Source organism: Musca autumnalis, unplaced genomic scaffold (assembly GCF_047663935.1).
Source record: "Musca autumnalis isolate F117 unplaced genomic scaffold, ASM4766393v1 scaffold_2, whole genome shotgun sequence".
NCBI classification, from domain to species: Eukaryota; Metazoa; Arthropoda; class Insecta; order Diptera; family Muscidae; genus Musca; species Musca autumnalis.
The window spans coordinates 23,484,403-23,500,653 of NW_027411755.1; the positions used below are offsets into that span (position 1 = coordinate 23,484,403).

The following is a 16,251-nucleotide window of genomic DNA, read 5'->3' on the forward strand; positions in this document are numbered from 1 at the left end:
TAGACGACAAATCAAACGTTGTGTATAAGATCAGTTGTAATGGTGAAAAGTCCAACATACATATGCCAAAAGGTATATGTTGGCACTACAAAAAGCAAACTCAAAACTAGGATGAGTGGTCACAAATCCGACCAGAAAAACAACAATAAACCCTTGGAACAAAAGACTGCTTTAGCAGCTCATTGTTCCAAAACCGGACATACGCCTAACCTCAAACAAGTACAAATCTTAGCGCAGGAAAATAACTACAGACGGAGATATATGTTGGAAATGTTACATATCAATAACATTCCTGCAGAAAAACGTATAAACTATAAAACAGATACCGAACACTGTGCGCAAATATACAGGAGCACAATTGAAAAACACCAAAAAGTTAGTTGATTTCTGAACTCAAACAAGAGCAAGACGTATGTGGTGCTAAGAAAGAAATAACAATGTAATTATTCAAATGTGAAAAATGTTTTTTTGCTATATATTTATATAAATTTTCTGTTGTTTTCTTTTTAAAAGTGAAAATGCCCTGATGATGATCATAGAATATGATCGAAATATTGGCAAAAATAAAAATATAAAAATCAAAACAAAACATTGTTTTAATTTTTCCCTGACCTCGAGCCAAATCAATAAAACAAAAGATATAAAAAGTCCAAAGGTCAACAATAATTATTACAAGAATAAAAAATAATAATTACTAAAATAAATATAAACTAATATTGCAGCAAACTTAAACTATATCACAGTACTGTATCTTTCAAACTATTGCAACGGAGTATTGAAATGTAACGGGTAATGTTCATTTTGAAATGCGTGTAAATCGCTCTACCAATCGATCTACCAATGCAGCGAATTCTTCTCTTTTAATTTTTAAACTCTTGCCAGGATTTACTGTGGGCGCTAAGATGTAGCATCGTCTGCAGTTTAGTGTGCAACAAACTGTATAACGCTTAAAATTTTCACAAAGTGCATACACTTTTTATGCGCATCCGATTTCACTATCATCCATGAAAAAATACATCGATCTAAACATATTTCGATAAAATCTATCAAGAACAGTGGATGTAGCATCACACACCATTTTTGGGATAAATCGGATACAGCTCCCATGCCACCAAATTTTTTAAACCGCTGTTTTCGCAAAAACGCGATTGATGTGTCAGTTTCTTCATTGAAAAGGAAACGATCCACAGAAAACGCGACAAAATCCGCGATATTTCCAAAAACATTTTACGCACATTTTTCGGTTTTTGCAGTTGCTGTTTTCGCCGTTCTAGTGGATGGATTTTCACGATCTATGATTTATATGATCCGGGCCGTAAAAAAAAAAACTAAAATATCTTGGGGTCCCAGCACAATCAAAAGGATATTGTAAATATTGTACCCAAAAAAATAGGTTTTTTTTCGAAAATATACATATCAAATTATGCGTAATCGCGAGTACTTTGATTCTATTATATGTTCTCTGAAATACCCGAATGCGCGTCGCAGTTAGATCAAACATACAAAAAAACCCACCTAAAGTCTGGCTTCAAAATGTCAGTATCCATAAAAGGTGGATGTAGTGGAGATTTTCAAGTCTGATACATTAGAAGTGAAATCTTCATTTTGTATTCTTCTACTTTTGGCTTTAAGTGGATGGAGAACATATGAACAAAATATTGTTAATATCTGTTCGCGTATTGGTATAGCCCCCATTGAGCCATACCAGCCAATATAACATAGTTTACAGATTCCAAGCACATTTACCAATCTATTTGGTTGCATTTTGGCATTTTCGCACAGTATGTCCTCGAAAAACATATTCTTGAAAAATCCAATAAAAATATTCTTTAAAAATCAAAAAAAAAAAAATATTCTTTAAAAATCCAGGTCCACGAAAAATAATTCTTTTAAAGTCCACGTCCACGAAAAAATGTTCTTTAAAACTCCTCGTCTTCAAAAAAATATTTTTTAAAACTCCTCGTCTTCAAAAAAATATTTTTTAAAAACTTACGTCCTCGAAAAAAATATTCTTTAGAAATCTACGTCCACGAAAAAATATTCTTTAGAAATCTACGTCCACGAAAAAATATTTTTAAAAAATCCACGTCCTCGCAAAAATATTCTTTAAAAATCCACGTCCTCGAAAAAATATTCTTTAAAAATCCACGTCCTCGAAAAAATATTCTTTAAAAATCCACGTCCTCGAAAAAATATTCTTTAAAAATCCACGTCCTCGAAAAAAATATTCTTTAAAAATCCACGTTCCCGAAAAAATATTCTTTAAAAATCCACGTCCTCGAAAAAATATTCTTTAAAAATCCACGTCCTCGAAAAAATATTCTTTAAAAATCCACGTCCTCGAAAAAATATTCTTTAAAAATCCACGTCCTCGAAAAAATATTCTTTAAAAATCCACGTCCTCGAAAAAATATTCTTTAAAAATCCACGTCCTCGCAAAAATATTCTTTAAAAATCCACGTCCTCGAAAAAATATTCTTTAAAAATCCACGTCCTCGAAAAAATATTCTTTAAAAATCCACGTCCTCGAAAAAATATTCTTTAAAAATCCACGTCCTCGAAAAAAATATTCTTTAAAAATCCACGTTCCCGAAAAAATATTCTTTAAAAATCCACGTCCTCGAAAAAATATTCTTTAAAAATCCACGTCCTCGAAAAAATATTCTTTAAAAATCCACGTCCTCGAAAAAATATTCTTTAAAAATCCACGTCCTCGAAAAAATATTCTTTAAAAATCCACGTCCTCAAAAAAATATTCTTTAAAAATCCACGTCCTCGCAAAAATATTCTTTAAAAATCCACGTCCTCGCAAAAATATTCTTTAAAAATCCACGTCCTCGAAAAAATATTCTATAAAAATCCACGTCCTCGCAAAAATATTCTTTAAAAATCCACGTCCTCGCAAAAATATTCTTTAAAAATCCACGTCCTCGAAAAAATATTCTTTAAAAATCCACGTCCTCGAAAAAATATTCTTTAAAAATCCACGTCCTCGAAAAAATATTCTTTAAAAATCCACGTCCTCGAAAAAATATTCTTTAAAAATCCACGTCCTCGAAAAAATATTCTTTAAAAATCCACGTCCTCGAAAAAATATTCTTTAAAAATCCACGTCCTCGAAAAAATATTCTTTAAAAATCCACGTCCTCGAAAAAATATTCTTTAAAAATCCACGTCCTCGAAAAAATATTCTTTAAAAATCCACGTCCTCGAAAAAATATTCTTTAAAAATCCACGTCCTCGAAAAAATATTCTTTAAAAATCCACGTCCTCGCAAAAATATTCTTTAAAAATCCACGTCCTCGAAAAAATATTCTTTTAAAATCCACGTCCTCGAAAAAATATTCTTTAAAAATCCACGTCCTCGAAAAAATATTCTTTAAAAATCCACGTCCTCGCAAAAATATTCTTTAAAAATCCACGTCCTCGAAAAAATATTCTTTAAAAATCCACGTCCTCGAAAAAATATTCTTTAAAAATCCACGTCCTCGCAAAAATATTCTTTAAAAATCCACGTCCTCGAAAAAATATTCTTTAAAAATCCACGTCCTCGAAAAAATATTTTTGAAAAATTTTTGTGTTTTCTTCGACCTTTTTATTTGTTGATAAATAAAGTTTACTCGAGCTTGAGGTCTATAAATTTGGTTTATTTATTTATTGTTATTTTTGAAAAATCCACGTCCTCGAAAAAATATTTTTAAAAAATCCACGTCCTCGAAAAAATATTTTTAAAAATCCACGTCCTCGAAAAAATATTTTTAAAAAATCCACGTCCTCGAAAAAAATATTTTTTAAAAAGCGGGGACCTCGAAAAACTATTTTCTTAAAAGGCACCTCCTCGAAAAAATTGTCTTGAAAAATCCACGTCCTCGAAAAAATATTCTTTAAAAATCCACGTCCTCGAAAAAATATTCTTTAAAAATCCACGTCCTCGAAAAAATAGTTTTAAAAAATCCACGTCCTCTAAAAAAAATTTTCCTTGAAAAATGTTCTTTAAAAATCCACGTCCTTTAAAAAAATTTTTCCTTGAAAAAATGTTCTTTAAAAATCCACGTCCTCTAAAAATATTTTTCCTTGAAAAAATGTTCTTTAAAAATCTACGTCCTTTAAAAATATTTTCCTTGAAAAATGTTCTTTAAAAGTCCACGTCCTTTAAAAATATTTTTACTTGAAAAAATGTTCTTTAAAAATCCACGTCCTCTAAAAATATTTTTCCTCGATAAAATGTTCTTTAAAAATCCACGTCCTCTAAAGAATATTCTTTTCAAATCCACGTCCTCGAAAAAATATTCTTTCTTTAAGCCTCACCCTCCTCTCATAAAAATCCATTAAAATTAACTAAAGTTCATTGGCATACCTCTAATTAATAGCAAAAGTTTACATAACCTAATTTTCCTGCCCCCCTCAAACAAAAAATTTGAATAATTATTTTTTGAATTCATAATTTCTTTTATCGTCCTTCTCATCATAATTATCGTCATCATAATCAATGAATGACTTCATCAAAATGCAATTACAAAACAATTGCCACACATTTTTGGTATGGTTTATTTGCTGTAATTATTCAAATTTCTTTATATTTCCGTTGATCACCCCCTCCCCCATTCACTATTCTAAATAAAATTGCAGGATATTTTTAAGCATTTGTTTTTTGGTGTTGTAATTTATTTTTAAGCATTTTAACAATATTTTGTTGTTTTTGTTTTAATACTCACTCAAAACATCCGCCGCCGCCGTTTCAATGGCATGAAAATTACTACTGTGGCACATTAATATCAATATGAATAACAATATTGTTGTAGTTGTTGTGTTTGTTGTTGTTCGTGCTCTTGGTTGATGTTGATGATGTTGACGATGGCGCTGCAGCTGTGATGTTGATGACGATGATATTCGTATTGTTGTTGTTGGTGACATGATTCGATATGAATTGCCAATGTCGGCAATTGTTGCTCTTACTTTTGCATTGAAGGAATTTTTTGTTAGCGTCATAATTTTGTAGTTGTTTGTGTGGGTTTTTAATTCACTTTTTGTTTTTTTATTTTTTTATTAAATTTCACTCAATTTCGTTGAAAATTGATGTTATGGTTATTCGGTTATGTTGTTATTGTCCGGCAGCCGGAATCCACATATTTACACATTTGTTTCTGTTTTTTGTGGCAGTGTGTGTGGGATAGTTTGAAGTAATTTAAATTGTGATTTATAATAATTTTTTATATTTGTGTACGTAGGAAAATCTGTAAAATGGTAAAAAGAAAATATGGTTATTTTTGGACTATATTAAATGGTAAAGTGAAATGATTGCTATTGCAATTCAGGGGAAATCCATAGATTTCTTCAACGATAACTCAGTTACCGTATGATGGATGAACAGTGGAAGGAAAAAAGAACTAAAGAAATAAAAACACAAGCATTTTAAATTTAAATATAATAGTACGCTGGAAGTTTATTTGTGATTCTTTTCAGACAACTATAAATATAATTTTTCGGGTGGTGGCTTCAGAGGCCTTTAAGTAATGACAAGTAAACGCAGAGTTTCTTTGAATAATGAAAATATTGGATTAAATATTCGTTTTAAATTGTAATTACAACAATACTTTCTGAAAATTATTTAGTTTTTAGGACACTGCGCGTCAAAAAAGAATACTCGTGCCCTCAGACAGAGCTCCTCTCTACTCAGACCATTAAAGCTCCCTGAAGTATGCAATAAAAATAACCTGCCGAAAGCTGCTTTAAGACCATTTGCACAAAATACTTTTCACTTTTAAACACATTTGGCATTTAGAAATTTGCCGTATTTTATGTTAGTTGAGTTTATTTTACTTTCAAGAGCAATATTGTAATGAAATATTGAAAATATTACTATTTTTAAAAAACCGGTTAACCGACACTAATAACCGGTTTTTTGGTTAACCGAAAATGAAGATTTTGATGAAACCGGATTCGGTTTTTAACGAAACACCGGGTAACCGGTTTCGGTTTTGGACACCTTAGTAGTGAGCTAACATGTGCCGCGCGTTCACCCATAAGAACGTTAAAAACTTGGGTTTGGGCGCCGGGTTAGTACCCTCCCCTAGCAAAAGCAGCCTACTATGAAAAAAACAAAAGAAAAGAAAAACAAATTCCTCTAAAGTTGACGACCCCCGCAAACGTTTTAAGGACCATGATCTGCGAATCTGCAACTGGAATGTTCGCACACTTTATAGAGAGGGTGCAGTTTACGCATTGGCAGATGTACTTGAAAAGTACAAGGCCGATATTAGTGCCATACAGGAAATACGATGGAACGGGAAAGGCGTCACAACAACACCTAAAGGTGACGCACTGTATTATAGCTGCCATGACATAAAGCATGAGTTTGGTTGCGGATTTGTAGTTGGTCGGAGGTTAAAACACCTGGTCTCAAGCTTCACACCCGTGAACGAAAGACTTGCTACAATTCGAATAAAAGCAAAATTCTTCAACATCAGCTTTATTTGCGCTCATGCTCCCACTGAAGACAAGGACGAACAGACCAAAGATATATTTTATGAGCGGTTAAAAGAAACAAATGACCGTTGTCCTGCCCATGAAATTAAAATTATTCTAGGCGTTTTTAATGCCAAAATTGGAAAGGAAAATATCTTTGGCCCAACAGTCGGAAAATTCAGTCTCCACAGTGAAACATCTGACAATGGTATGAGGCTGATAGTCTTTGCAGCGGCAAAACACATGGTAGTTAGCAGCACCAGATTTAAACATCTCCACATCCATAAGGGCACCTGGCTGTCTCCAGATCAGAAAACAAGAAATCAAATTGATTACGTTGTGATAGATGGAAGACATTCATCGAGCGTGTTGGGTGTGCGATCGTTCCGAGGAGCAAACACAGACTCGGACCACCACCTTGTTGCAGCAAAGGTGCCTACCAGATTAAACGTATCAAATAAGGTACGAAAAGACACAACTCGGAAATTGTGCATTGTTAAACTGCAATCACAACAGATAGCCACAGCACATTTCACTCAACTGACCCAATTGCTTAATGAAAGAACTCCTCGTCGCGATAACATATCAGCACAATGGCAAATTATTGCCCACTCCATGCAATCAACCGTAAGATCCATACTTGGATTCCAGAGACCTCCACCAAGGAACCCTTGGTATGACCAGGAGTGTCGTGCTGCTACTGAAGAGAAAAATGCGACATATAGGGCTACTCAACAATCTGCTGCAATGTGTAGCACACGAGAGAGGTATCCGCAGGAAAAAAAATAGGGATGAAAAGCGGAAGTGTGAAAAAATCGAGATGTACAGGAGCCAAAATTAAGTCCGTAAATTCTACAAAAGAGTGAAACATCAAACTGGCTTTGGTACAGGCACATCCTCCTGTAGGGACCAGGAAGGTAATTTGGTAACTGATACAGATAGTGTGCTAAGGTTATGGATAGAGTGCTATAAGGGCATAAGTCTTCTTCCTATTGTCTACAAAATAGTGTCAAGGATATTGTTCGAACGACTAAAGCATATGGTCAACAAAATGATTGGACCATACCAATGCGGATTCAGAGCTGGCAAGTCCATCATTGTCCAGATATTTACCATGTGGCAAATCCCAGAGAAGACCCAAGAAATGCAGATCGACACCTACCACCTTATTGTCGATTATAAAGCAGCCTTTGACAGCCCCCTACGTTCAAAGGTATTCCAAGCCATGTCTGAATTTGATATCCCCGCAAAGCTCATACGGCTTTGTAAAATGACTTTAACTGACACTCGATCCTCAGTTAAAATAGGAAAGAACCTCTCCGAACAGTATTATACCAAAAGAGGTTTCAGACAAGGAGACAGCCTTTCGTGTGATTTCTTCGACATACTACTGGAAAAGGTCATACGAGAGGCAAACGTTAAGAGAAATGGTACAATCGACACCAATAGCCACATCTTACTTGCTTATGCTGACATCATAGGACGAAGATCGAAGGGGAATCTGCTAAAGTGGATCTGGCGGTAAACGGCGAGAAGACCAAGTTGATGTTGTCGACGGGCAATGCATCCATAGAGCTCGGACCAAATGTTGAAGCTGGCTCCTATAATTTTGAGGTAGTGAAAGACTTCGTCTACCTCGGCACCACCGCAAACACAACAAACAACATCAGTTGAAAAAAAAGAATTATATTGGCTAACAGATGCTACTTTGGCTTAAGTATTCAGTTTAAGAACAAAGCCACATCTCGCCAAACTGTTACTATGTACACTGATACTTCACGTGCTGATGTATGGCTACCAAGCATGAGTACTTGCGCAAGCGACAGTGCTTGGTGTGTTCTTCGAAAGATCTACGGACCAATCTGTGTCGATGGTGAAGATTTACGTCGTAGGAACCACGATCTGTATCTGCTATACAACGACATCAGTATAGATAAACGTATCGAGATGCAACGATTGCGTTGGCTAGGCCACATCATAAGAATAAACCTGATAAAAAGGCGCATAAATACAGGCTACATGGCGGTACACGCAGAACTGGCAGACCAGGGAATCGATGTAGAAAACAAGTGGAAAAAGAGATGAAAAGGCGCGGTATTCCAGAGAGCGAAGCAACAAATAGAGAGAATTGGAGATCTTTTCTTAGTTCGGCTTATAGAACAAATGTTCTGTAATTGGCCAGCTAAGTAAGTAAGTAATCACGCTACATGTCGCAATTTAGATAGGATTGTCACGAAATTTTGGAAATTGATAGGAGTCCGAGATAGGATAAAACATATTGACGTGTGTGGAGACAAAATCAACATTTCATTCTTATGCGAATATTTCTGCTTCTAAAAAAGACATTCTGAGTTTAAAATTGATCAAAATTGGGTTGCCAAAAGCGATCAAACACTGGAGATATAGAAAAATAAGTTCAGGTATCCTAAATTCCAATTGTGGAATTTTATTTCAATGGCGGATATCTTTGTTTCGGTAAAGGCTTCGTCTAAAATCCTAGTCCAGAAGATCAGCAAAGTTTTCAATCAGTACCAACTAGTTTGCCAAAATTAGTCAAATATTAATTAATTAATCTTGAGAATCTTATGCACAGATGTAGTGATGTAGGGTAGGCCCCACCCCGACTTTGCTCATTTGTCTGGATTTGAATTGTACTTATGAAGATCCCAGATCAACAAAAAATTACCTACATATGTTTATGAAGATATTCTCAGCATTAAATTAATCCAAATTGCGTTACCAAAAGTGGTCAAACATTAGAGATATAGAAAAAGGTGTTCAGATATACAAATTTGTGGAAATGCGGATACCTCTGCTTCTGTTGGACATATTCCAAGGGGCAGCTAGATAGTGAAGCTAGACCATCTGAGCTTTAGACTTATACCAAATGTGTTGGCATTAAAAGTAAAATATCAGAGTCATTGCAAAATGCGCTAAGCTATCCCAATTTTAATATTTTGAAGTATTTACTATACCCTCAGCATTTATGCTAACGAGGGTATATACACTTTCAAACGGGCAAAATCTGCCTCATCGAAATAATGGTTTTAGACCCTAAGTATGTTTGGACGAAATCCGCATTCAGACAATTTAAAGTTGATTAGCCATCGGTCAATTTTGTCGAAGCAGGAGTATCAAGGACATTAGGCCTCGTATGTCAGATATATATTCACTGGACAATAGCCGTAGACTACCCCCCATTTTCACATACAATATCAGGAACCGATACACGTGTCTTAGTTCTTTCGGTCCACTTTCATAATCTGGCCGAATTATCTTGTAATTATTTTTTGTGTTGTACAGTGTTATATGTAGAATTTCCAATAACCCTTTGGTACACCTTTCTAGCTCTCCATCAGGGACCCTCATTCCGAATTTCAGAATTCTAGCCCTACCGGTTCATAAAAACAAATGGTACCATATTTAATACCTTTTAGTACTTTTCGTACCCTTCTAGTTCGATTTTCCAAAACCCCAGCCTTATCTAACCTATTCTTACAAAGAGTGACCCTCACCCAAAATTTCAAGATTATAGCTCCAGCCGTTTAGCCTGGACGATGATTATCAGTCAGTCAGTGAGTCATCATTACTCAACTCTTTTATAAATATAGATAGGGTCTTCAACGAATATAGTGTTGCAAGGGGAATGCCACATTTCAGTTACTAAAAGTGGGGTTTGAGCGTAGGACCTAGCCAACCAGCAAATAGTGTTGTCGCCGTCTTAGCGTTCTGAGCCCCTACCAATCTTTCGAACTGGAAGACATTATACAATTCATGAAAGGGAAAAAGCCATCGGTTTAATATGTAAGTATGTATGTATCTGTGATAGACACTAGATGCACGTGGAAGATAATTCGCATATGTACATTTATTGCTTGTATAAATAGATGTTTTCCAAAATCGACCACTCACATCTAAAATGCTTGAAGAGCCATTTCAAACCATTAATTATGATATAATGGGTCAGTAATATCGACTCATTAGGTCATAATTAATTAAATTAAAGACATTGAATAACACCATATTCTGACAATTCTGTTTATCCATAACCGCCTTCTGTCCTTAGTTTTTCTTTCCGTTAGACAGTCTACATGGTCTCCCAATTATTACCATTTTGTTACTCTTTAATTCTCATAATTTGTTGGCTACTTTCACATCGTGTCGATCATTTTATTTTCCAGAATTTAAAACCATTTAATAAATTGTTAAAGAATTTTTTGTATTTTTTTTATTTATATAAACACTCAACTAACTAACTGCTGTTATCGTTGTAGTTGTTGTTGAAATTGTTGTTTTTAACAGTTTTAATATACATTTCATAGCTGTTGTGTTTTTGTAATTTCACTTTTTACTGTAAATTTAATAACAATAACAAAAAGAATTTATCGATAGATAGCAATTAACGAAGTTTAAACAATGCCGGAAACCAAACAAAAAAAGTACTGAAAACATTGCCACAATGTCAAGTGAAAACAGCTGTGTAAGCGGTATATTAAAAAATGTTATAGAAATTGTTGGGTGTTGTTGTTACTGTTGGTTTTATTTTTGTAAATTTATTTGACTTATTAAATTGAAAGTTAATTATTGCAATGCTGTAAAACCACAATTAACCACTGAGGCGTATGTGATATAATTGTTGCAATTTCTATTAAATATTATTAATCATACGCCAGGGAGGGTGGGAGATTCAATATACTCAAAGTATAGGGGAGATTTTTAATTTCAAGTACAGTGAAGCTTTTCTATTACAAACACTTCATTAAATTTTACTTATATATTTAAGTTTTAAAAAATTAACAAAATAATAAAATTAAATTGAAAATATTGCTCAAAACACTCTCTATACGCAGTATTCCCTATAACCAACACCTACGCTATAGGGAGTTCCGATTACTTTTGGTAATGACTTAGATTGGATGGATTTATTTTTTACAGAACGAAAGATACAAAATTTTATTTTATGCTTTCCTTCAGATTTTAAAAAATCCCCTTCAAGTCCCCTTTCCCACCTTTAAAAGCTATCATACAAATGTCCTGTGACTTCAATTAGTCCTTTCCTTCATTAAATACATAAATACCACACAAAATACTCTCCCTTCTTCCCCTCAAGCGGAAGTGGCCATTTATACGATTTCCTTTAATTATATGCCTGGGAAATTTTTCTAATCTCCACCTCCCATTTATCATCAAAACGGGAATTTTTGTCTTTTATAGACACATTTTTACATAATTCCATATGACAAAACATATTATTAAATTTAAAATTTTAATTAATTTTCCGACAAAATTTAGAAACAAAAATCTACAATAATAATGGAGACACATGGAGACGCCTACAATAATACACACACACATACGCACATTCATTTACACACTGAGAAGTTGAATAACATTTGACCGGATTCATGGACACAAGTCGTCAACAAAAATCTGCTTTCATGCATTCCTCATTCATGCACAGCACATGGCCACACAGTGGGAATCCTTATGAATACTTAATAAATCGGAAAATCTCTTTTTTTCAGAACACACACACACATATACATATTTACTTTTTGGAAATTGTCTCACAATGTGAAACCTAACAAAATTAAAAAAATACCACAAAAAACACAACTGAAACAAAAATCGAAAGCGTAATACAAAAAAATGTGTCAATGTCATATTTTAAATTTTTTATGAAGTACTTTTTTGGGATTTATTTTTTTAATTCTTCGTTTTTGAACAGCCGTAATGTGGGCATGTGTATGTGTTAAATATTTGACTAATTGAAAGTTATGACTGGGACATAAAAATAATAATAAATGCCACAGTAACACAGAGTGAATCAACCATCTATAGAGGTCTTCTATTCTATAGAATCTCTAATGAAGGCCTTTTATTCTATAGAAGCCTCATATGGAGGATGTCTACTTAATATAAGCCTCCTATGGAGGCCTACTAAGCTAGAGCTGATGATTACAGAGGTCTTGTATTCGATAGAAGCCTCATACGGAGGGCTTCTACTCTATAGAAGCCTCATAGTGAGGTCTTCTACCCTATAGAAGCCTCCTAGGAGGTCTTATATTATATAGAAGCCTCCTAGGAGGTCTTCTATAGAAGGCTCCTACGGAGGTCTTATATTCTATAGAAGACTGCTAGGAGGTCTTCTATTCTATAGAAGCCTGCGGTATAAAAATAAAAATAAATGCCACAAGAACACAGAGTAAATCAGCCATCTATAGAGATCTTCTATTCTATAGAATGTCTAATGAAGGTCTTTCAATCTGTAGAAGCCTCACATGGAGGTTGTCCATTTCATATAAGCCTCCTATGGAGGTATACTAAGCTGGAGCAGATGGTTACAGAGGTATTCCATTCGATAGGAGCCTCATACGAAGGTCTTCTATTCTATAGAAGCCTCCTACGGAGGTCTTCTATTCTATAGAAGCCTCCTACGGAGGTCTTCTATTTTATAGAAGCCTCCTACGGAGGTCTTCTATTCTATAGAAGCCTCCTACGGAGGTCTTCTATTCTATAAAAGCCTCATACGGAGGTCTACTATTCTGTAGAAGCCTCCTACGGAGGTCTTCTATTCTATAGAAGCCTCCTACGGAGGTCTTCTATTCTATACAAGCCTCCTACGGAGGTCTTCTATTCTATAGAAGACTCCTATGGAGGCCTTCTATTCTATAGAAGCCTCCTACGGAGGTCTTCTATTCTATACAAGCCACCTACGGAGGTCTTCTATTCTATAGAAGCCTCCTACGGAGGTCTTCTATTCTATAAAAGCCTCATACGGAGGTCTACTATTCTGTAGAAGCCTCCTACGGAGGTCTTCTATTCTATAGAAGCCTCCTACGGAGGTCTTCTATTCTATACAAGCCTCCTACGGAGGTCTTCTATTCTATAGAAGACTCCTATGGAGGCCTTCTATTCTAAAAGCCTCCTACGGAGGTCTTCTATTCTATAGAAGCCTCCTACGGAGGTCTTCTATTCTATAGAAGCCTCCTACGGAGGTCTTCTATTCTACAGAAGCCTCCTACGGAGGTCTTCTATTCTATAGAAGCCTCCTACGGAGGTCTTCTATTCTATAGAAGCCTCCTACGGAGGTCTTCTATTCTATAGAAGCCTCCTACGGAGGTCTTCCATTCTACAGAAGCCTCCTACGGAGGTCTTCTATTCTATAAAAGCCTCATACGGAGGTCTACTATTCTGTAGAAGCCTCCTACGGAGGTCTTCTATTCTATAGAAGCCTCCTACGGAGGTCTTCTATTCTATACAAGCCTCCTACGGAGGTCTTCTATTCTATACAAGCCTCCTACGGAGGTCTTCTATTCTATAGAAGCCTCCTACGGAGGTCTTCTATTCTATACAAGCCTCCTACGGAGGTCTTCTATTCTATAGAAGACTCCTATGGAGGCCTTCTATTCTATAAAAGCCTCATACGGAGGTCTACTATTCTGTAGAAGCCTCCTACGGAGGTCTTCTATTCTATAGAAGCCTCCTACGGAGGTCTTCTATTCTATAGAAGCCTCCTACGGAGGTCTTCTATTCTATAGAAGCCTCCTACGGAGGTCTTCTATTCTATAGAAGCCTCCTACAGAGGTCTTCTATTCTATAGAAGCATTCTATAGAAGCCTCCTACGGAGGTCTTCTATTCTATAGAAGCCTCCTACGGAGGTCTTCTATTCTATAGAAGCCTCCTACGGAGGTCTTCTATTCTATAGAAGCCTCCTACGGAGGTCTTCTATTCTATAGAAGCCTTCTACGGAGGTCTTCTATTCTATAGAAGCCTTATATGGAGGTCTTCTATTCTATAGAATCCTATTCTATAGAATCCTCTATTCTATAGAAGCCTGCTATGGAGATCTTCTATTCTATAGAAGCCTCCTACGGAGCCTCATATGGAGGTCTTCTACGGAGGTCTTCTATTCTATAGAAGCATCCTACGGAGGTCTTCTATTCTATAGAAGCCTCCTACGGAGGTCTTCTATTCTATAGAAGCCTCCTACGGAGGTCTTCCATTCTACAGAAGCCTCCTACGGAGGTCTTCTATTCTATAAAAGCCTCATACGGAGGTCTACTATTCTGTAGAAGCCTCCTACGGAGGTCTTCTATTCTATAGAAGCCTCCTACGGAGGTCTTCTATTCTATACAAGCCTCCTACGGAGGTCTTCTATTCTATAGAAGACTCCTATGGAGGCCTTCTATTCTATAGAAGCCTCCTATGGAGGTCTTCTATTCTATAGAAGCCTCCTACGGAGGTCTTCTATTCTATAGAAGCCTCCTACGGAGGTCTTCTATTCTATAGAAGCCTCCTACGGAGGTCTTCTATTCTATAGAAGCCTCCTACGGAGGTCTTCTATTCTAAAGAAGCCTCCTACGGAGGTCTTCTATTCTATAGAAGCCTCCTACGGAGGTCTTCTATTCTATAGAAGCCTCCTACGGAGGTCTTCTATTCTATAGAAGCCTCCTATGGAGGTCTTCTATTCTATAGAAGCCTCCTACGGAGGTCTTCTATTCTATAGAAGCCTCCTACAGAGGTCTTCTATTCTATAGAAGCATTCTATAGAAGCCTCCTACGGAGGTCTTCTATTCTATAGAAGCCTCCTACGGAGGTCTTCTATTCTATAGAAGCCTCCTACGGAGGTCTTCTATTCTATAGAAGCCTCCTACGGAGGTCTTCTATTCTATAGAAGCCTCCTACGGAGGTCTTCTATTCTATAGAAGCCTCCTACGGAGGTCTTCTATTCTATAGAAGCCTCCTACGGAGGCCTTCTATTCTATAGAAGCCTCCTACGGAGGTCTTCTATTCTATAGAAGCCTCCTACGGAGGTCTTCTATTCTATAGAAGCCTCCTACGGAGGTCTTCTATTCTATAGAAGCCTCCTACGGAGGTCTTCTATTCTATAGAAGCCTCCTACGGAGGTCTTCTATTCTATAGAAGCCTCCTACGGAGGTCTTCTATTCTATAGAAGCCTCCTACGGAGGTCTTCTATTCTATAGAAGCCTCCTACGGAGGTTTTCTATTCTATAGAAGCCTCCTACGGAGGTCCTCTATTCTATAGAAACCTCCTACGGAGGTCCTCTATTCTATAGAAGCATCCTACGGAGGTCTTCTATTCTATATAAGCCTCCTACGGAGGTCTTCTACTCTATAGAAGCCTCCTACGGAGGTCTTCTATTCTATAGAAGCCTTCTACGGAGGTCTTCTATTCTATAGAAGCCTTATATGGAGGTCTTCTATTCTATAGAATCCTATTCTATAGAATCTTCTATTCTATAGAAGCCTCCTATGGAGATCTTCTATTCTATAGAAGCCTCCTACGGAGCCTCATATGGAGGTCTTCTACGGAGGTCTTCTATTCTATAGAAGCCTCCTACGGAGGTCTTCTATTCTATAGAAGCCTCCTACGGAGGTCTTCTATTCTATAGAAGCCTCCTACGGAGGTCTTCTATTCTATAGAAGCCTCCTACGGAGGTCTTCTATTCTATAGCCTCCTTTGATTTGATTTCGCAAAAATCGGTACAGATTTGGATACAGCCTCCATATATCTTTCTCCGATTTTGCTATAAATCGGTAAATTTTTGGAAAATAGCCTTCAAGTTTAACATGGGATGTTTTCTTAAGTCCTTTTTAAGTTTCACCGATTTTGAAAAAAATCGGGTTAGATTTGGGTATAGCTCTCATATATAATTTCGCCCGATTTTATGTATTCGATGCACTAAACACGCAATGTATGTGAAATATTGCTTAAATTATGAAAATGTGACGTAATTATTCGTAATTGAGTTACAACGGGT

General features: G+C 36.0%; 1 protein-coding gene across 1 annotated transcript in view; it reads right to left on the reverse strand.

Annotated features, from left to right (window-relative positions):
- The window catches only part of DIP-eta (Dpr-interacting protein eta), a 193,996-nt gene that overhangs the window by 123,641 nt on the left and 54,104 nt on the right, over positions 1-16,251 (reverse strand). The window contains 1 exon segment of the mRNA XM_073967259.1: positions 4,716-5,234. Within this exon segment, the coding sequence (XP_073823360.1) occupies positions 4,716-4,989 (274 nt within the window). The 5' untranslated portion in view covers positions 4,990-5,234.